General features: G+C 42.9%; 2 protein-coding genes and 1 pseudogene across 7 annotated transcripts in view; 2 read left to right on the top strand and 1 right to left on the bottom strand.

Moving 5' to 3' along the window:
- Positions 1–19,643, bottom strand: part of LOC118364187 (neuroendocrine convertase 1-like) — a 153,715-nt gene extending 134,072 nt beyond the window's left edge. For 5 of the 6 annotated variants that reach the window (XM_052489300.1, XM_052489298.1, XM_052489302.1 and 2 more), the window contains exons 1-3: positions 19,251–19,643; positions 11,148–11,220; positions 8,389–8,576 (exon numbers count right to left, since the gene is read on the bottom strand). In XM_052489300.1, coding sequence (XP_052345260.1) covers positions 8,389–8,533 — 145 coding nt within the window. In that variant the 5' untranslated portion in view covers positions 8,534–8,576; positions 11,148–11,220; positions 19,251–19,643. The remainder of the gene's footprint in view (positions 1–8,388; positions 8,577–11,147; positions 11,221–19,250) is intronic. The other variant, XM_052489299.1, reaches the window with a different exon arrangement.
- On the top strand, positions 16,952–18,278 carry LOC118364186 (leukotriene B4 receptor 1-like). The gene has a single exon (XM_035745480.2). It carries the CDS (start codon positions 17,167–17,169, stop codon positions 18,070–18,072), a length of 906 nt encoding a protein of 301 aa, XP_035601373.1. The 5' UTR covers positions 16,952–17,166; the 3' UTR covers positions 18,073–18,278.
- LOC118364020 (protein MMS22-like) overlaps positions 19,058–23,246 on the top strand; it is a 28,762-nt pseudogene continuing 24,573 nt past the window's right edge.

Raw genomic sequence — 23,246 nt, 5'->3', positions numbered from 1 at the left:
CTGGGGACAGCAAGGAGTCCTCATGTCAGGTAGTCCTGGGACATGGTCCTAGGGCTCAGGTCCTCCGAGAGAGAGAAAGAAAGAGAGAAGGAGAGAATTAGAGAACGCACACTTAGATTCACACAGGACACCGAATAGGACAGGAGAAGTACTCCAGATATAACAAACTGACCCTAGCCCCCCGACACATAAACTACTGCAGCATAAATACTGGAGGCTGAGACAGGAGGGGTCAGGAGACACTGTGGCCCCATCCGAGGACACCCCGGACAGGGCCAAACAGGAAGGATATAACCCCACCCACTTTGCCAAAGCACATCCCCCACACCACTAGAGGGATATCTTCAACCACCAACTTACCATCCTGAGACAAGGCCGAGTATAGCCCACAAAGATCTCCGCCACGGTACAACCCAAGGGGGGCAACCCAGACAGGCCGACCACAACAGTGAATCAACCCACCCAGGTGACGCACCCCCCCAGGGACGGCACGAGAGAGCCCCAGCAAGCCAGTGACTCAGCCCCGTAACAGGGTTAGAGGCAGAGAATCCCAGTGGAAAGAGGGGAACCGGCCAGGCAGAGACAGCAAGGGCGGTTCGTTGCTCCAGAGCCTTTCCGTTCACCTTCCCACTCCTGGGCCAGACTACACTCAATCATATGACCCACTGAAGAGATGAGTCTTCAGTAAAGACTTAAAGGTTGAGACCGAGTTTGCGTCTCTGACATGGGTAGGCAGACCGTTCCATAAAAATGGAGCTCTATAGGAGAAAGCCCTGCCTCCAGCTGTTTGCTTAGAAATTCTAGGGACAATTAGGAGGCCTGCGTCTTGTGACCGTAGCGTACGTGTAGGTATGTACGGCAGGACCAAATCAGAGAGGTAGGTAGGAGCAAGCCCATGTAATGCTTTGTAGGTTAGCGGTAAAACCTTGAAATCAGCCCTTGCTTTGACAGGAAGCCAGTGTAGAGAGGCTAGCACTGGAGTAATATGATCAAATTTTTTGGTTCTAGTCAGGATTCTAGCAGCCGTATTTAGCACTAACTGAAGTTTATTTAGTGCTTTATCCGGGTAGCCGGAAAATAGAGCATTGCAGTAGTCTAACCTAGAAGTGACAAAAGCATGGATTAATTTTTCTGCATCATTTTTGGACAGAAAGTTTCTGATTTTTGCAATGTTACGTAGATGGAAAAAAGCTGTCCTCGAAATGGTCTTGAATGGTAACAAACTGACCCTAGCCCCCCGACACATAAACTACTGCAGCATAAATACTGGAGGCTGAGACAGGAGGGGTCAGGAGACACTGTGGCCCCATCCGAGGACACCCCCGGACAGGGCCAAACAGGAAGGATATAACCCCACCCACTTTGCCAAAGCACATCCCCCACACCACTAGAGGGATATCTTCAACCACCAATGGTCTTGAAAACATCTATCACTCCAGTGTTAATTTGCTAAGTTGTAATTACTACTATGGCCTTACCTCCTTACTCCATTTGAACACACTGTATATATATGTTTCTATTGTGTTATTGACAGTACGTTTGTTTATCCCATGTGTAACTCCGTGTTTTTTTTCGCAGCCAATAGAAGTCGCAGTTGTAAATGAGAACTCGTTCTCAACTGGCCTACCTGGTTAAATAGAGGTGAATTAAAACAAAATAAAACAAATAAAAAATAAATACAAATAAATGCGGTGCCTTTTACAGTGTGCAGCTGGTGCAGCGGTGCCCAGCCTCCTGCAATGGCCATCACCAGCCTCCATTACACACACAGAGAGAGAGAGAGAGAGAGAGAGAGAGAGAGAGAGTTGAGTGAACCTTCAGCCCTCTAACTAATGGAATGGGGCCTCACAACTAGCCATTAGAGTATTGGTATTCCTCCCTGTGCCCCTAAGTGCCCTGCGCAAAGAGAGGGAGAGGACACAGGACAGAGGGATGGAGGAGGGAGAGGAAAGAGAGGTGTGCTTTGAGGTCTGGTCATTTCATTTCAGCCAACATCCATCCACCATGCATATGAACACATCGGGAATGGAGGTTGTTCGGAAGACTTAAATGTCCATTACCTTGAAACCTTTATAGAATATATGTATTTGTGTATTTACCAGCACTTTCTAATAATTTAGCCAGATACTGTCAATATTGTATCTGTTTTAGCTCATGTAAGCAGCATTTATGTTTGTCGGCATGTCCTGGTTTGATATTGCACGTTCGCTCAGTTGACTGGTCAGTCTGTAACTCGCAGGTTTGTATCGTTTGTTGAAAGGATATTGCGATTCTACATGAGGTACAGCATACAGACTAAGCCCTGTTCAAAGGTAGTTTTAAGCGTGATTGACAGCCGAGTTGACTGATCTCTGAGCGCTCTGATTTCATTAAGCCCAGTAAATCCAGTTCTCTACATCAATTACATGTGCTTTACTCAGATAGAAAACACACCTCAAGAGCACATGTATGATTGGTAGAGAGAGACAGGTGGAAGGTAGGGTATGTGTAAAATAGGCATGGGGGGGGGGGTTGAATCTCTTGATGAGCTGATACAATGTCCACAGACACTAACACAAGCTGTGCTTTGGTAATGTATGGTAATGGTATGGTAATGATATGGTAATGATATGGTAATCTGGCGGCAGTGTTCCACATCACTAGAGAGAGGGGAATTCTGGGAGGCCTTTCACCACTGGGTGAAGAGGAGGTACTTCCTGGTCTCAGAGTACACAACAACAACAACAACAAACACGCACGCACGCACCCACAGACACACACACACGGTCATATATACTGCTATCACATATACACACTATCTACAGTCATTAAAACAAATACGCAATAACATGATACGACATATTTGCAAATACTCATGCATTTGCGCATGTGAGTGCGAGGGCTCTTAAGCCTGTACAGTACTTTGAGTCAGTCTGATGCTCTGTGTAATAGAATGAGTATGAGGAGATTAAGGGGAGGGTGTGTATGCATGCCAATCCTTCACACATGCCAGGGGCCATGAGAAATGTGTGTGTGTGTGTGTGTGTGTGTGTGTGTGTGTGTGTGTGTGTGTGTGTGTGTGTGTGTGTGTGTGTGTGTGTGTGTGTGTGTGTGTGTGTGTGTGTGTGTGAGAAGTGGTTGAGAACGATCCTGTTGTTTTCCATGTCTGAAACCTCACACCAGTAATGTCTGCTATTACCTACCCTGTCTGAGCGTGCTCTTGTCACACACACACACACACACACACACACACACACACACACACACACACACACACACACACACACACACACACACACACACACACACACACACACACACACACACGGGTTTGGAAGAGTACCTGTACCACACATTCTGACAATAATCCATCCTGAGTACACACAAACACATGCATGGGGGAGTTTATGATACTACAACTCACATCCTTATCCTCTCTTGAGAGAACTGAAACTAACTTAAAACGTGTGTTTTGTTCTGTTGTATATTTTCACTGCGCCTCGTGTGAAGATTTTCTGACGTTCAGACATCTAAAGTACAGGCTTGCTGAAGGTTGTAATACCACCCTTCAAATGAGAGGTATCTTTAGGGCCCTTTTGATATGACTGTGAAATCTGGGAGCTGTACGCTATGGTAACATAAATGATGTTTAATCATGGCCATCATCATCAGAAACCAAAGAAGAAGAGCACAAGAGATATCTGGACAGCGAACTGGAAGTGTCCTCTTGGATCTCCCCAGTGACAGTCAATTCATCAAATAAAATCCAAAACAGGAAGGTGAATATTCTGCCACTGAAAAAGCAATGAGGGAAAACTAGAATTTGGAAACGTCATTTTACTTTCTGAATGAATTTATATTGAATTGACTACAATAATGTCTGCTATGCTGTATTAAACAGTATTGAAGAGTGCGCCCCGAAAGTAAAGAGACCTATAGTGTATTGCCTTTTTGCTTTCTTTCTTCTTTATCCCAGTCGAAATGAATATGTCAAGCCAGCACAATGCAATGCACAGAAACCTGATGACATTCTCCTAGGTGCACTACTAAATCAAAGAGTCCACCAATATGTTGAGTGCTAGCATCAGTAGACATTTGATTCCCATTCCGTTCATACGATATTACCACTGGAATGCCAGAAGCAGATCTCATAATCCTCCAAAGCCCGCCGTGCTGTCAAACTTTTCATTTCACTTCAATGTTTTCAAAAATATCACAGTCAACTGTGAAGTGCCCGTCTTGATATACAATGTCGTATGCATGCAATGAGCAAATCACCGGTGACACAATTAAATTGGATTTGACTTAACAAAGGGATTTAATGTCATTGACATTTAGCATCAGCCTGTGGCGACAGGTAAAACAGGCCAGTCAGCAGATTGGAGGAGCTACAGGAACCTGACATGGTTGGCTTGGCGTTCCTCTTCTGCTGAGACCAAAGTTGCTGAGACTATACTATACACAAAAAGAGAGAGAGAGAGAAAGAGAGAGAGTGAGGTGATTCGAGACCGATCCCACTCTCATTAATACCGGAGAAGAGATGCTACATTTACACATGTGTGTCTGTGTGTGTGTGTGTGTGTGTGTGTGTGTGTGTGTGTGTGTGTGTGTGTGTGTGTGTGTGTGTGTGTGTGTGTGTGTGTGTGTGTGTGTGTGTGTGTGTGTGTGTGTGTGTGTGTGTGTGTGTGTGTATGCTTGTGTGTGTGTGTGTATGCGCCCGTGTGTGTGTATGAGTTCAAGATGGAGGGACACTGTCTAATAACTCCCAATGAAAGTCAACTCAATGTATTATTCATGGCCCAGGCTACGGTTGCAAAGGGTTGGAAACTTTCCGGTAAATTTCCAGGAATTTTTCCATGGGAAGTTAAGCCTGGGAATTTGGGGAATTTAGCATAAATTCATCAAAAAAGTTAGCTTAAAACAGTGACCCTTTTTTTTGTGGGACACACATAAGGCAATTCTATTTTGGTTAAACTATCCCCAATTCAATGGAATTGCAACCCTCTGCATGCACAGTGCATTCTTCCTTCACATGTACAGCTGATTCTCAAGATCTTGCACAATAATGAGATGCTATTGAGCCCACATTACTACACTGCCTGAGCCAAGGACTACATGCTTTCTGGTAAGTTTTGATTACAATACTGGTGGGGGAATACATTTTATATGACATACGTTACTTTTTGTTAACTAGTAACTAGTAGCCTACAGCAAAGTGTGTTACATAATTTCTAACTTGTTAACAATTTCTGCTAGTTAGTTACCATGTGGGTTTTAGCTTGCTTGAGCCTGCTAACTGAGGAGTGTTAATTCACCTGTTTCCATACATGCTTCATGAAAAAAAAAATATCTTACAAAGGAGTTGTTTCATCTAACTGCTTAACTATTTATCTGTACATGGAATTGAATTTGTTTTTTTTAACAAAAAATGTTCTAATCTTTGTAGGAAAATGCCACGGGCACTATGATGTGTGGAGACATTTCACTGCAGCTAATATAGACGGAAAAGCTGTGTACATTTGCAAATATTATGCCAAATCATATGTGATGAATGCAACAAAGACGCAGAATCATCTGGCCAAGTGCATAAAGTTCCCTCAGCGCTCACAACAAGCAACCTCTGACAAAAGTCCCTCTACTTCTAATCAATGTGAAAATGATGAATCAGACACCTTATCGATAGCAACAGCTCATGGTCCTCCTGGAATCAGAAGTTTTTTTTGACTCAATAGAGGAACGTAGTCAGAAAAATGCTGATGAATGTTTTGCTCAAGCTGTGTATGCAACTGGTTCACCTCTGATGCTCACAGGCAATGTGTATTGGAAGAGATTTCTGAATGTTCTTCACCCAGCATACACCCCTCCAACCAGACATACTTTATCTACTAATTTGCCGGATGCAGAGTTCAACAGAGTTCAAGTGAAGGTCAAGAAAATCATAGAGAGAGCAGACTGTATTGCAATCAGCTCTGATGGGTGATCGAATGTTTGTGGGCAAGGAATAATATACTACATCATCTCTACCCCTCAACCAGTATTCTACAAGAGTACAGACACACACACGCTCTCTGCACTGCAGATGACTTGAAGGCAGTCATCAATGACCTTGGACCACAGAAGGTATTTGCACTGGTGACAGACAATGCTGCGAACATGAAGGCTGCATGGTCTAAAGTGGAGGAGTTCTACCCTCACATCAAACCCATTGGCTGTGCTACTCATGCACTGAATCTGCTCCTCAAGGACGTCATGGCACTGAAAACAATGGATACACTCTACAAGAGAGCCAAGGAAATGCTTAGGTATGTGAAGGGTAATCAAGTTATAGCAGTAATCTACCTCACCAAGCAAAGTGAGAAGAATAAGAGCACCACATTGAAGCTGCCCAGCAACACCCGTTGGGGTGGTGTTGTCATCATGTTTGACAATCTCCTTGAGCGGAAGTAGTCTCTCCAAGAAATGTCCATATCACAGTCTGCTGATATGGACATTTCCATCAAGAGGATCCTCCTGGATGATGTATTTTGGGAGAGAGTGGTAAGCAGCCTGAATCTCCTGAAACCTATAACAGTAGCCATTGTACGGATTGAGGGAGACAATGCCATCCTGCCGGAAGTTCAGACTCTGCTGCAGATGTAAGAGAAGAAATCTGTACTGTCCTGCCCACTTCACTGCTGCTCCAAGCAGAGGAAACTTCATTTCTGAAATACATCAAAGAGCGTGAAGACTTCTGCCTGAAGCCCCTACACACTACAGTGTACACGTTGGACCCCAAGTATGCTGGCATGAGCATCATGTCTGGTGCAGAGATCAACAAGGCCTATGGTGTCATCACTACGGTGTCTCGCCACCTTGCCCTGGATGAGGGCAAGATTCTTGGCAGTCTGGCGAAGTACACTTCCAAGCAAGGGCTTTGGGATGAAGATGTAATAGGACAGTTGAGCCAACATGTCTCATCAGCCACCTGGTGTAAGGGAGTTTGTGGATCTGAGGCTCTTTCCCCTGTTTCCTCCATCATCCTCCGAATCCCAGCAACATCAGCCGCCTCAGAGCGCAACTGGTCCTTGTTTGGGAACACACACACCAAAGCACGCAACCGGCTGACCAATACAAGGGTTTAAAACACCGGTGGACATCAGGGCAAATTTGAGGCGTTTTGAGTCTGACAAGGAGCCATCCTCAACAAGGTTGGAAAGTGACAGTGAAGATGAGGCCTCAGAGTCTGATGTTCAAGAGGTGGACATAGAGAAGACATGGAAGCCTGAGAGGAAGACAACCACATTTCATTTTACAGATATTTGTTGAAAATGTTGAGGATCATTCAATATTCCCCTTCTTTTGTTGTTCAGTGAAAACCTCCCATGTGAAGAGTCAACTCATTTAATTAAAGTTAGATTCGTAAATAAATTGCTTTTTTGATTTCTATTGGAAGGATTTAATCATTTGCAATTGTCTACTTATGATAAGGTAAAAGTTTTATGGTTCTGTCTCCATATGATATGGTAAATATATCCAATGCAAAAAAAACTATACATTTAAATGGTATTAATATTAATTTGCATATAATTCCGTTAATTCCCATACATTCCCGTTAATTCCCACGGAAAGTTTCCACCTCTGAATATTCCCCAAAATGTGCAACCCTAGTCCAGACAGCAGCGGGCAGAGCCAAGGCTGAAATGTGCTTACGTCCTCAGGGTGAACATTAGGGAGTCGACCACCAGGGCAAAGGACACATCCCTGATCACTTATCAATAACCTCACACTCTCCTTCAATAGTTTGACCAGGCAAAACAGGAACTGGGAAACACAATATACCGCATGACACTAACACTGTTCCTCGAACTACAAAAAACAAAATAAAAAAGGCGCATTGACATACAGAACCTACTATGCCACACAATTACAAACCTTGACTCAAACTCACGTCCCCTAAACATCAATTACATCAGCTACACAAACACTGTGAATAGGCCTAGTCGCTTTACAAAAGACTGTACGGATATGGTACGAATCAGGCATACAGACAGATGGACAGACGAGAAGACAATAGATCAAATGGAAGCCAATAGGCCTAATCATTTCTAAAGACAACTGGATTTCTTATTTCAAATTTTAGTATAGGATTCCAAGGTTGGCCAGTGACGATAGGTAAGAGTGAAAGTGAGTGTGTGTGCGTGTGTGTGTGTGTGTGTGTGTGTGTGGGTGAGAGGGGGTCTTTGATCAGATATGAAATATTCAGAAAGCCCGCTGTAATTTGATGAAAGCCAGATATCCTCAAATGGAAATGGAAGTCAGCACTTTCACACATCTCCCGACAAAAAGCCCCTCAGTAAAACTGATTTAAAGAATGAAAATTGCAGGTCTATAAGATGAAGTAATAAAGGCAGGTTTTAAATATGCACTGACCTGTGATATGAACTGTAGTCCGTGCTGCTCGGCCAGGGCTTGTGCATCTGTGGCGCCTCTGTCCATCTCCACAGCAAAGAAGAAGTGGGGCTTGGTGCCGGGCTGCCCCCCTGTGGTCGCTAGAGGCCACTGCAGCAGGCAGCATACAGTCAGCAGCACAACCACCGCCGCCCTGTCCTTCCAAGGCCCTGATACACAGAAATATGGTTTAACTCATGCCAAGTTAAAGCCTGAGGCTAGTTACTGTGAGGGAGCAACAACAGAATTGTAACTTAAATTTCTAAATCCTCAATTACAAATCAATTGTGTTTACAAGTTTACACTTCATTATGGTTTGTTAACCAGCATTACCATTTTAACTAGCTATGAAACTGCATAGCCAAACTATAACAAAATGTTGTTACAAAATCAAAAGGTACAACAGTAGGTAAAGATTGACAGGAAAATGTCCAGTTCAATAACAAATTGCATGATCATTTACAGTGCCTTGCGAAAGTATTCGGCCCCCTTGAACTTTGCGACCTTTTGCCACATTTCTGGCTTCAAACATAAAGATATAAAACTGTATTTTTTGTGAAGAATCAACAACAAGTGGGACACAATCATGAAGTGGAACGACATTTATGGGATATTTCAAACCTTTTTAACAAATCAAAAACTGAAAAATTGGGCGTGCAAAATTATTCAGCGCCTTTACTTTCAGTTCAGCAAACTCTCTCCAGAAGTTCAGTGAGGATCTCTGAATGATCCAATGTTGACCTAAATGACTAATGATGATAAATACAATCCACCTGTGTGTAATCAAGTCTCCGTATAAATGCACCTGCACTGTGATAGTCTCAGAGGTCCGTTAAAAGCGCAGAGAGCATCATGAAAAACAAGGAACACACCAGGCAGGTCCGAGATACTGTTGTGAAGAAGTTTAAAGCCGGATTTGGATACAAAAAGATTTCCCAAGCTTTAAATAGGAGCACTGTGCAAGCGATAATATTGAAATGGAAGGAGTATCAGACCACTGCAAATCTACCAAGACCTGGCCGTCCCTCTAAACTTTCAGCTCATACAAGGAGAAGACTGATCAGAGATGCAGCCCAGAGGCCCATGATCACTCTGGATGAACTGCAGAGATCTACAGCTGAGGTGGGAGACTCTGTCCATAGGACAACAATCAGTCGTATATTGCACAAATCTGGTCTTTATGGAAGAGTGGCAAGAAGAAAGCCATTTCTTAAAGATGTCCATAAAAAGTGCCGTTTAAAGTTTGCCACAAGCCACCTGGGAGACACACCAAACATGTGGAAGAAGGTGCTCTGGTCAGATGAAACCAAAATTGAACTTTTTGGCAACAATGCAAAACGTTATGTTTGGCGTAAAAGCAACACAGCGCATCACCCTGAACACACCATCCCCACTGTCAAACATGGTGGTGGCAGCATCATGGTTTGGGCCTGCTTTTCTTCAGCAGGGACAGGGAAGATGGTTAAAATTGATGGGAAGATGGATGGAGCCAAATACAGGACCATTCTGGAAGAAAACCTGATGGAGTCTGCAAAAGACCTGAGACTGGGACGGAGATTTGTCTTCCAACAAGACAATGATCCAAAACATAAAGCAAAATCTACAATGGAATGGTTCAAAAATAAACATATACAGGGGTTAGAATGGCCAAGTCAAAGTCCAGACCTGAATCCAATCGAGAATCTGTGGAAAGTACTGAAAACTGCTGTTCACAAATGCTCTCCATCCAACCTCACTGAGCTCGAGCTGTTTTGCAAGGAGGAATGGGAAAAAATGTCAGTCCCTCGATGTGCAAAACTGATAGAGACATACCCCAAGTGACTTACAGCTGTAATCGCAGCAAAAGGTGGCGCTACAAAGTATTAATTTAAGGTGGCTGAATAATTTTGCACGCCCAATTTTTCAGTTTTTGATTTGTTAAAAAAGTTTGAAATATCCAATAAATGTCGTTCCACTTCATGATTGTGTCCCACTTGTTGTTGATTCTTCACAAAAAAAGACAGTTTTATATCTTTATGTTTGAAGCCTGAAATGTGGCAAAAGGTCGCAAAGTTCAAGGGGGCCGAATACTTTCGCAAGGCACTGTATGTATCGAAATTCAACAATCACTTTCGAGCATCATGAAATAGATGAATAGGGGAACCAGAGCGTGTGTGACTGGGGAAATGCAGGCCTGAGGGCCATCCAGCTACAGACAAGGAAAAGAAGGTGCCCATCTGAGCCTGACCTGCTCATCTAAATGAGTTATTAGGTGAGAATAACATTTGTAAGACTTCCCATGAGCAAGACCCCTTTATAATGTCTGATAATCATCTCGGACTAAAGAACAGCCCATTTGAGACCGTTAAAAATGTTATGCATAGAGAGACCTAACACATAAGTGTTGTTACAAGACATAATTAAATATTCCACCAGCCAAATTATTGCTGTAAATGTACGGAAACAACCCAATCTAATTCAAGGATGAGCATATAGTGTAGATGTTAGTTCCCCTTCAGCAGAGTACCACAGTCCACAAGTTGTCATATCATATGACAATGACTATGGCTTTGTAACAATGCTAGAGCACAGTTAGTAACAGGATCCAGCAACCTCTCCCTAGGCCGATAACATTATACTGGAACATTTAATAATAGAAAACCTTCAGCATAGACCCTAATACTTCCCATGTGAGCCACTGTATCAAATTCACATGCAAAGAGTGGATGTAGCCTATAGCGTACAGTATATATACCACCCACCTGCAGCAGCAGAATGTGTCCGAGTCTGATCCTTCACTGGTTTCTCCCTGTATGCTGCAACTGGGTTAGAACTCTGGCATAAGAGCCCAGAGCATGAAAACACACACTTTTACACACACACACTCTCTTCCCACACATTTAATCTCTTGGCCTTAATGCGAATGTATCGAATGCAGAAACGTAGCACTCTCCTTCTGTGGACTTTCATCTTCATGCAAAACCATCTCTTTATCTGCCTTTTTTTATGCCATCCCTCTGTCTATCCTGTTTTATTTGCGCCACCATTTGTGTGGGGCTCATGTTATTACATTGAGTTACTGCTATAACCTACTCATACCTGTTTGCCCCGAGCCTAAAAGTTCCAGTGGAGTCATTTGTATTTCAATATCACATCCTTCCTGGGTAACAATTAAGTGCCGTCCTGTGACTTTTTTCAATTAAAATGATCAAAAATGAACAAAACTAGCTTTTTAGCAAAGATACATTTCTCAAGCAAGAATTTCACTAGGACTGTCTGGGAGTGGTATGAGTGAGGGGAAAACTGAAAACTAGCTGAGGGAAAACTGAAAACTAGCTATTATTGGCAGAGAGGTTAAGAACTCTCTTTGTTATCAGTCTGTTTACTAATTTGTCACCAGACAGGCCAAAACTCCATCCCACCAAAACAGGTTGAAATTTCTGGTTTTCTTTTCATACAGCTATTACTAGAAGGGCATTATAATAATTTTCACAATTTCACGGTATTATTCCAACCTCATAGAGTGGAAATGTATATAAAACACTGGAAAATCACATTTTTTTAACTGCACTATGCCTTTAAAGGATGTATAGGAGACTTTAGATATATCAACTGCAGGGAAGCCATAAGATTTTCCCAGGGAAGAATGATACACTATATACAGAAGTATGTGGACACCCTTTCAAATGAGTGGATTCGGCTATTTCAGCCACACCTGTGGCTGACAGGTGTATAAAATCAAGCACACAGCCATGCAATCTCCATAGACAACCATTGGCAGTAGAATGGCCCTACTGAAGATCTAAATGACTTTCAACGTGGCTCAGTCATAGGAGTCAACAAGTCAATTTGTCAAATGTCTGCCCTGCTAGAGCTGCCCCGTTCCAGTATAAGTGCCGTTATTGTGAAGTGGAAACGTCTAAGAGCGATAACGGCTCAGCCACGAGGTTGTAGGCCACACAAGCTCACAGAATGGGACCGCCGATTGCTGAAGTGCTTAAAAATGGTCTGTCCTTGGTTGCAATACACACTACCAAGTTCCAAACCGCCTCTGGAAGCAACGTCACCACAATAACTGTTCGTCGGGAGATTCATGAAATGGGCTTCAATGGCTGAAGTCTAAGATCACCATGCGCAATGCCAAGCATCAGCTGGAGTGGTGTAAAGCTCCCCGCCATTGGACTCTGGAGTAGTGGAAATGCCTTCTAAGAATCACGCTTCAGCATCTGGCAGTTCAACAGACAAATCCCCAATGCATAGCCCCAATGCATAGTGTGGTGCCAACTGTAAAGTTTGGTGGAGGACGAATAATGGTCTGGGGCTTTTTTTCATGGTTCGGGCCTTAGTTCCAGAAAAGGGAAATCTTAACGCTACAGCATACAATGACATTCTTCTGACGTTGTGACAACAGTTTGGGGAAGACCCTTTCCTGTTTCAGCATGAGAATTCCCCCGTGCACAAAACGAGGTCCATACAGAAATGGTTTGTCGAGAGTCCTGACCTCAACCCCACCGAACACCTTCGGGATGAATTTGAAAGCTGACTGCGAGCCAAGCCTAATCGCGCAAGCATCAGTGCCCGACCTCACAAATGCTCTTATTGCTAAATGGAAGCAAGTCCCTGCAGCAATGTTCTAACATCTAGTGGAAAGCCTTTAAAAAATGACTTGATCAGTTATGTATCGAAATTCAACAATCACTTTCTAGTATCATGAAATAGATAAATAGGGGAACCACTGCACGATAACGCCCAATTTCAGAGTGTGTGAAAAGTGGGGGGACCAACTCCATATTAATATATGATTTTGTATTGAGATGACCACATACTATCTATGAAGGACTGAATATGATATACGGACAGCAAAACAGCTGTTACATTTTTTGAGGAAACGATACTTCCAAGTTACAAAATTACATATTGGTTTCCTTACACTGTAAGAAGTCTAAGGACACGGTACAGATGTAGGATCTTAATTTGATCAATCTTTTTTGGCTGACAATTGTATTTACTTGCACAGCCGTCACTGCATTCTTGTAGTGTATTCAATGTTTTAAAAGGCTTCTAAAGTAAGTAATTTGACCCCTACAAAATCCTACCAAAAATGTCCATTAATTATAAATCACATGATAATTCACATTTCCTGTTGCTGCAGGATTATTTTCCTGCTGTTGAAAACAGGCTGAAATTAAGATTCTACGTCTTCTACGTCTGTTTACCTGGCTACTGTTTCCAAATGCTAACTTTTTAGCATTTGTGGAAAAAATCCAAGTCAAGCCACATCACACATTTCCCTCGATTTCTCCCCACACAAACGGGATGATTGTTTGATTAATAATAACACATGTTTAATGATGCCATTGTTTTCATTAACAGGTTTACTATTGGTCAGAGTAATGTGAATTTCGCAATCAAATTGCCATTAAAGTGTATTACCTGGAAAGGTATGAATGGTTTATGCCATGTTAGATAGGTCCTTTTAGGATACTCATTCTCCTCATTTTGGGAGAGCTGCTTGTCAGGTAACATGCTGTTATAAACTCAGCAAAAAAATAAACGTCCTTTTTTCAGGACCCTGTCTTTCAAAGATAATTTGTAAAAATCCAAATAACTTCAAATATCTTCATCGTAAAGGGGTTAAACACTGTTTCCCATGCTTGATCAATGAACCATAAACAATTAATGAACATGCACCTGTGGAACGGTCGTTAAGACACTAACAGCTTACAGATGGTAGGCAATTAAGATCACAGTTATTAAGGTCACAGTTAAACTTAGGACACTAAAGAGGGTTTTCTACTGACTCTGAAAAACACCAAAAGAAAGATGCCCAGGGTCCCTGCCCATCTGCGTGAATGTGCATGAGGCATGAGGACTGCAGATGTGGCCAGGGCAATAAATTGGCAGTGGCAGAACACGTGTAATAACACCTGCGCAGCATCGGTACATCTGAACATCACACCCGCGGAAAGGTACAGGAGGGCAACTGCCCGAGTTACACCCGGAACGCACAATCCCTCCATCAGTGCTCAGACAAAAAGTGCTCTTCACTGACGAGTCGAGGTTTTGTCTCACCTGGGGTGATGGTTGGATTCGCGTTTATCGCCAAAGGAATGAGTGTTACACTGAGGCCTGTACTCTGGAGCGGGATCAATTTGAAGGTGGAGGATCCGTCATGGTCTGGGGCGGTGTGTCACAGCATCATCGGACTGAGCTTGTTGTCATTGCAGGCAATCTCAACACTGCGAAGACATCCTCCTCCCTCATGTGGTACCCTTCCTGCAGGCTCATCCTGACATAACCCTCCAGCATGACAATGCCACCAGCCATACTGCTCATTCTGTGCGTGATTTCCTGCAAGACAGGAATGTCAGTGTTCTGCCATGGCCAGCGAAGAGCCCGGATATCAATCCCATTGAGCATGTCTGGGACCTGTTGGATCGGAGGGTGAGGGCTAGGGTCATTCACCCCAGAAATGTCCGGGAACTTGCAGGTGCCTTGGTGGAAGAGTGGGGTAACATCTCACAGCAAGAACTGGCAAATCTGGTGCAGTCCATGAGGAGGAGATGCACTGCAGTACTTAATGCAGCTGGTGGCCACACCAGATACCGACTGTTACTTTTGATTTTGACACCCCCTTTGTTCAGGGCACATTATTCAATTTCTGTTAGTCACATGTCTGTGGAACTTAATATATGCCATTTAGCAGACGCTTTTATCCAAAGCGACTTACAGTCATGTGTGCATACATTCTACGTATGGGTGGTCCCGGGGATCGAACCCACTACCCTGGCGTTACAAGCGCCATGCTCTACCAACTGAGCTACAGAAGGACCAACTTGTTCAGTTTATGTCTCATTTGTAGAATCTTGTTATGTTCATACAAATATTTAGGCATGTTAAGTTTGCTGAAAATAAACGCAGTTGACAGTGAGAGGACGTTTCTTTTTTTGCTGAGTTCAGCTCTGCCATGTGTTTATGGGCATTTTGCCCTGTGTTTTGCTATTGGCCAAGAAAGGTGATTGTTTTTTATATACTGGATCCAGTCTTCTTCATCATCTGCACGGTAAAATATATACATATTTTTGCACCTGACTGAATCTGAACCTCTGACTGAGTCTGAACTGTTGCTGCCTCACATCAACAAAAAAATCTTAGAAAAAAAATTGTTACCTAAATTATTAATTTAGCTTTACATTTCCTTAAAAAGTAGCTTAAACTTAGACTATAATTTTTTTTCATGTTTGTTCTTTATCGTGCCATTTCAATTTATCCCTCTACATTCACTGAGCAATGATGAACACATCGCTCGGGTCATGCTCTTTCTCCTTCACCTCCTCTTTCACATCACCTCCCTTCAAAACACTCGACAGTCAGCCATATGAAAACGGCTACCCACACTGCTCCCCAAACTACCCCATCAATAGGATCATCGTGGTTCAAATCTACACCATCACTCAGGCCCAATCTACAGTAGGAATACCCTTGCTGAAATCAATAACATCGCCAGGGGACTTAGCCCTAGTCAATCCCTGTGTGGAGCTGGAGGAGCCGGGTCTGCAGGGCAGGGCTGTACAGTACGCCCCCTATGTAAGCAGGCCCCAGGCAAAGGCAGGCTGAACAAGGGGCCAGATGGGTCATGGAGCGAATGGCGTAACGGCAGCAGCAAACTGAATGCAGAGGCGGCCTGGGGGCCTACCGTGACGCTGATAAAGCACCTGTACATTTTTATAGACAAGCTACTTATTTCCGTCTTGCATATCAGCTTGGAAAGACTGATAACTTTCTATTCCTCCCATGCGGAAGGATGAAAGGGCCAGGGGAGAGGCCTTTCAGGAGTTTAATTGATCAAGCAGAGGCCACAGGGCTTTACCGGAGATAAAAGTGACTACCACTATGCTCAGCACAATGAGGAGATATTCTTATGGAGGCCCAATGAAGAAGGAGAATGTAGCTCATTATGCAAAGTCATTATGAGGCACTAACTATATGGGACTCATTTTTTAAAAGAGTTTTTAAAGAGAGTTTGTGGTAGAATTGAACATGAGTTCCAGAGGTCAGGCTATAGGTCACGCAACACTGCCAGCGTGTTAACTTGTAGACCAGACTTGTTACTGTACTCAGTACAATTAAAATACTTTTTTTATTTTTATATAATGCTGCTCATTCCTTTAAAAAAAAAAAACGGACATATATGTAGATCCCCTGTTTAGCATGTTTACAATTGATTTCCTAAATGATCTCTTAAATGGATCGTGTTGCTCAACGACTTAGTATACAATTATTTTGAGATGATAGGGCATGATGTTTATAACATGGCAAACGGGGGAGAATTCTTACATTGTTTATTGCTCTGAAAATACTAGCATGGAGCCTATGCATTAACAAAACATTAGCATTTTTTTTGTACCGTTTCAGAACCAGTGGGTATGTTTAAAAACACTGAATCCTACATACTTAATGCTAAATAGGGTTGGAGAACCTTAACCCATGGAACTGTGGTTTGATTAATACCGAAAGTGTCACATTCAGTTCTTCAATCCATGGAAGTGTTGCCCACATATTCCTTAAAGTAATGATGTATTTCAGAGTAAAATGTTGAGTTCCGTAAACCTCCAAGGAGTGCCATTTGTTCCTTATTTTCCTTGTAACATGATCAGCAAGCTTCTGCAATTACGAATAGCGAACGTTCAGAAACATTACTAGGTTGTTACCCTACATGACATATCTGGGTTTCACTTTACTGAGAGCCAGTCGACCGGTCAGCTTGCCTTACTGCAAGAAATGGAACAACTTAACCCCTCCACCTCTAATGCCTCCTTCTGGGGTCTGGCTCCTGGCATGGCCTTGTCTCTGTACTGCCTGCTCGGTATCCCTGGTAACATTGCAGTTATAGTCATCCTCCGTCAGAACCAAGATCTATCCAGTTTGAGCAGGAGACTGATGTTGAACTTGGCTGCCTCGGACCTACTCTGCATCCTTACCCTACCTTTGCGTATCTACAACCTAGTCTTCACCTGGAGCCTGGGTCTAGTGCTCTGTCAGCTCAACATGTACTTCTTCTACTGCAGTATCTGTACTGGTCTGCTGACTGTCACACTTCTGAGCATCCAGCGCTACCTCCAGGTGGTGCATTCTCACAGCTGGGCCAGACCGGGAGTGGCAAAGGAGAGGGTGCTACTGGTTGTCCTGTGGGGGGTAGCTGGGGTCCTGTCCATTCCTTATGGGGTGACGGTGCGGGATGTGAAGGATGATAACGGATGGGTCCGGTGCCAGTATGATTTTGCATCAGATGCTGAGCTGGTGGCTGTGTTGCTCCTGCAGACTCTCCTGTCGTTTGTAGTTCCTTTCTTCATCATGGCCACAGCCTATATGCGCCTCCAGCGAAGGGTGAACCAAACAGCTTTCTTCAGGTGCCACAGGACGACCAGATTAGTGAGCCTTATCGTTGGGACCTTCATCGTTCTATGGACTCCTCACCATGTCATGAATGTGCTGGGAGTGACGGCCATCTTGGCAAAGAATAAGGCTCTGAGAGTGTTCTGGGAGGACAATTGGAGGATTGCAGGATCTCTGGTCTTCATCAACAGCAGCTTGGATCCATTCCTCTATGCCTTTGCCTCCAGAAACAACCAGAGAGCACAGAGCAGCGACGGTCAGGTAGTGACCACGAGTAGTCACAATCTGTAAGATTTCAAGTCACTCATTGGTAATTTCAACTATTCAACTGAAATATTCCCCTTGATACAGGCAAATATGACATACAAATATCGTATTCAGATTAGCACACTTGTCCTAACTTATAATAACCACCCGAAAAACAAAGGACCTGTATGCATTGTTTATGTTTATTGTAAACCTTTAAATTATGTTTAAATAAAGTAATATTGCTTTCATGACCAAAAATATTTTTGAGAGGATTTGGGCTATATTTTTTGAGAGGATATTTCCATTGCAAACACTTCCTTCTCCAATAAAAGTAGAAGGGAGTGTATTTGGCAGGGTGTTGTGTTGTTTGACATAACTGTTTGGTAAGATGAGGAGTAAAGCCAATATTAGGGTGGGTGGGTTTTCTCTTTTATGCTTATCACATAAATGACTCTGGATATTGGGATTCACATTCACACCCACAGAGTTCTAGCTATAGCATGAGGTTATTTTGGTAGCCTGTGTAACGTGTGTCACCCAGACAAACAGGGTTATATTAGGACGTACTCATCAGTTGCCCCAACTCATTTCTCCATCAACATGCATTTTCGTCCACGTCTCCAATGCTGATTACGGAAGACATCTTTTCATTAACAAGTGAAAACGTACTTTATATCCAAGAAACGGTTACTGTTTCCCTTCAACATGATACATTTCCAGGTTAATTGATCAAGCAGAGTCCGCAGCACCTTACCAGAGATAAAAGTGACTACCACTATGCTCAGCACAATGAGGAGATATTCTTATGGAGGCCCAATGAAAGAGAATGTAGCTCATTATGCTAAATCAATATGAGGTACTAACTATATGGCTCTCTTTTTTGTAAAGAACGTTTAAAAAAATAAGAGAGTTCGTGGTAGAATTGGACATGATTTCCAGGGGTCAGGCTATAGGTCGCACAGCACTGCCAGGGTGTTAACTTGTAGACCAGACTTGTTACTGTAAAAAACAATGGCGCTCATTGAGCATGACAAACAGTATCTGTAGATCCCCCGAGCCCAGTATGGGGCAGTCGGACAACGGCGGTTGCTATGCTTTTAGCAGCCCGCTGAACCCCGTTACGGTGGCCCTGATCGACAGTTGGCCTCAGCTCAACGGTCGTGGTTTATCGCTGTCTAGCGAGTTTAGAAGGGGTGAGTGTAACAGAGTTAAGAACGTACCGTGAAGCTCTCTCCACAGCTATCTTGAAATGTCGCCGATGGAGCCATGCAAGGGGTCCCTTTTGTATGTCTCAATCGGTTTGCACAGTGTCAAGGAGGACGATCACGTGTGTTGTGAAACAGGATAATTGGTTTGAGCCCAGCATAGGGCAGTCGGACAGTGGAGCAGCATGCTGAGCCCTGTTAAAGCGCTGTAACGGGAGACAGCGTGCTGCTAACAGCTTTAGCTTCCTCCACTCGGGACACACTCTTATCAGTTGCCCCAACTAATTTCCCCTTCAACATGCATTTTCGAGAGTTTGGGACTAGTGTATAAGGTTCCATCTGCATTATTGTCAAAATGTTGTTATTGTTCAATGTTCTCTACCTATATAGTACCTCAAAGTGCCCCAATTCATGTTGTTAAGTTCAAAAGAATACTTGATTAAAAAAAATTTGCTGACACCATTCAAACCAATGAGGGTTCGGTAAAGCCAATTATTTCAGAATGATCTTTTTTTGCAGATAAAACCTTATAGTCCCGGCATGTCCGACATGCTGATTATATTCACAAGTAGAAACTAATACTGAAACAGTTGATGTTTCAATGAAACATACATTACACAACTCTGGGTTACACCAATGGTGAAAAACTGTAGCCCAATATAATAAATTGCACTAAATGATGCAATACTAATAAATAATAATAATAACATATGTGCCGTTTCCAGGCCAATATTATGGTGGGTTAATAAGAGGCAGCTAGGGAGAAGTTATGTCAGTCACTGTCGCTCAATTAGTACATGTCAGCTAACATTTGATCGATTGCTAGGTAAGTTAGTCTAGCCAGCTATCTAAACTTTGTAGTAATCATGACAGAATTACTGGCTGGGCACGCTGGTGCCCAGGGGCCCTGACCTCGAGGAGGTTGTGTTAGTTACTCTCACTCAGATATCATATGAACATGGCATAAGTCATGGCAAAATGTGTAGAACTGCAAGAAATTTGCTTAAAAACCGAAATAAATGATCTCAACCCCATGGAACAATGTGTAGAATTGCAGGAAATTAGTTTTAAAACTGCAACATTTTCTCTCTGTCCCATGTCAAAAAAGAGGTCGAATTGCATACATTTACTTTAAAACTGTAAAATGTTCCTTTATGCTGCCAAATGTTTTTCTGGGAAAAGTCTCGCTTTTAGGTACCCCAAAAAGCTAGAAACGCACCCGAATAAAACGACAGAATTGATCTCACAATTGAGCATCTCACAGCACAATGGACCATTTGGAAAGACTTAAGTTACACACTCGCTTGTAGGAAGGAGATGTATTAATAGACACAGGTTGAAACTCTCTCCAAAGAAAGGTTAGCAGAAATGATGGAACCTACCATTTTACATCCAAGACGACTCTGTGTGCTTGCTTTGGGTCTGGATCTCTTGATGTTCTGAAAAACATATACGTTGCCTCACAAAACAAACAAATCCAATTCAATGTCTCTCGGTCCTCTTTATTGTCTCTATCTGTGGTGTGTAGGGGGATATTCATAAAATTTTTCCCAGTGGTATAAACACGAGGTTGTAGGTGGACTTATCTAGCCTATATATTCCCTAGTTCTCGAGCATGTATGCAAAGGAAAGCAAATTAAATTCCGTCATAAACTACTCCAGCAAACGACAACATTCGGATGCTGTCGAAAATGATTTAGGAAAATATGTGAATATGCATTTGAATGCAAGCATGGTGAGATGGCGAGATACTGTTTTGCAGAGACAGATCTGCATATGGAAATTAGGGTTAGCCTGTGTCCAATTTTACTTGACTTGTTGTACTGTTTTTAATGAGACGAGAACACCAATGAGACGAGAATACCAATGTGACGAGAACACCAATGAGACGAGAACACCAATGAGACGAGAACACCAATGAGACGAGAACACCAATGAGACGAGAACACCAATGAGACGAGAACACCAATGAGACGAGAACACCAATGTGACGAGAACACCAATGAGACGAGAACACCAATGAGACGAGAACACCAATGAGACGAGAACACCAATGTGACGAGAACACCAATGAGACGAGAACACCAATGAGACGAGAACACCAATGAGACGAGAACACCAATGAGACGAGAACACCAATGAGACGAGAACACCAATGTGACGAGAACACCAATGTGACGAGAACACCAATGAGACGAGAAAACCAATGAGACGAGAACACCAATGAGACGAGAACACCAACTTTGACGGAGTTTTAATGAGGGGCCGCAGTTGCTCTCGGGTGTGCGTATCCACGTGTGTATAACCCCGACCCCACCACACCACACCACACCACATTGCGAGCAAAAAAATAGCATCCCCTGTTGTTGTTTTTTAAGTTGTAGTTAATTTGTGCAATTCTACAAATTTTGCGATGGGGCATATACGTTTTTAAAATTTTACAGTAATCTCTGCAATTCTACACATTTTGCCATAGGGTGGAGAGAAATGTTTGCTGTTTTTAATATGATATCTGAGTGAGATAGACTAACAAAATAAATGGGGGTCCGGATGTCATGTAAACGTACATGTCGTTAGCCAAGTTAGCCTAACTATGAATTTGACACTTCCACCAGCCCCATGCCTCATCTTCCCAACCAAAGTGCCATGGCCAGACTGTTGAAATGACAGATTGTGTCTTTAATGTCGCTTCTCTAAAGTGAACACAGTGGAAGAGGCCGCTGGTGTCACCCTTCGCAGGGGAAAGCCAGTGTGAGCTGACCCCATCCCTGCCACCCTGTTTCTCCTGTGCATCTGACTCGGGTCGGGAAGACACCCGGCCACTGTCATCTGACAGCTATATTGGCAGGGGCTCCCTGAAACAGTAACGTCTCTATGAGCACACAGCTGAGGCGTATCTTAGCAGGCTAATATTAAACTGAACAAAAATATAAACACAACATGCAACAATTTCAAAGATTTTACTAAGTATCAGTCAATTGAAATAAATGATTACTGACAGAAATACTCCTCAGTACTCCTTTGTTCAGTGTATAATCTACTGTTTAAGAGTACAGAGACATTACATTAGGCATTTGCCATGACACATGACAAAACAACACTCCTCATGGTAAATACAGTATGAATGTCCCGCCTACTTCATGAATCATGTCCCACAGTGTTTATGAATGGCCTTCAAGAATATATAATCAAATGAATAAAAAAAGCAATCATTTAAGATATGTAAGATTATATTTGTATTTGTGGATTAATTTACTCAGTCAATCAGAAATCTTCATAAAAGACATCAGATAGAAGTCAATTAATCCACGAATACTAATATATTTTACATATCTTAATTGACTGTGTTTTCACGAATTTGACAATAAAATCTTGAAGGCCATTCAATAACAGCGTGGGACATGATCCAGGAAGTAGGTGGGACTTTCATATCGTATGTAACAAACAAAAAAAACTCAAAAGATTGTTAGATTGGACAGCTGACAACAGTGGACAGAAATAAGACACATTATGTTGACCTTGTTACAATACAACAGAAGCATTACTGACAATATTGTTTGAGGAAAACTCCCTGCCTTCAGTGTCTTTTGCTTTCCTTCTAGGAATACCTAGGATAGGGTAAGTAAGGGTAGGTAATCCTTCTCCCCCCCCCCAACAAGATTTAGATGCAAGTGGCTGTTCCACTGGTTGTCATAAGGTGTATGCACCAATTTGTAAGTCGCTCTGGATAAGAGCGTCTGCTAAATGACTTAAATGTAAATGTAAATGTTTTAGGCTGCAGCAGATCTAAGTTACTATTGTCTTCCAAAGGCTGCTGTTGCGTCTGGCCTCAGCACCATGCAGACTATGAGGAGGACACGGTGGATACCTTTGGCTTCCCATGGGTGACAGAGACTTCTCTGATGGAATCTACCAAGCTTTTGTTCGGCCTGTTCAGGTGGGAATACAGACAGATCATGTGAAGCCTCAGACAGAGATGGGCCTGTGCCACACCTGGCAGGCACACACACA

Source organism: Oncorhynchus keta, chromosome 31, assembly GCF_023373465.1.
Source record: "Oncorhynchus keta strain PuntledgeMale-10-30-2019 chromosome 31, Oket_V2, whole genome shotgun sequence".
Taxonomy (NCBI): domain Eukaryota; kingdom Metazoa; phylum Chordata; class Actinopteri; order Salmoniformes; family Salmonidae; genus Oncorhynchus; species Oncorhynchus keta.
The sequence above is the reverse complement of the archived record's forward strand: the minus strand, read 5'-3'. Positions and strand labels throughout refer to the sequence as shown.

Excerpts from the sequence above, each read along its gene's own strand:
- LOC118364186 (XM_035745480.2), top strand. The coding sequence starts at position 17,167 with ATGGAACAACTTAACCCCTCCACCTCTAATGCCTCCTTCTGGGGTCTG.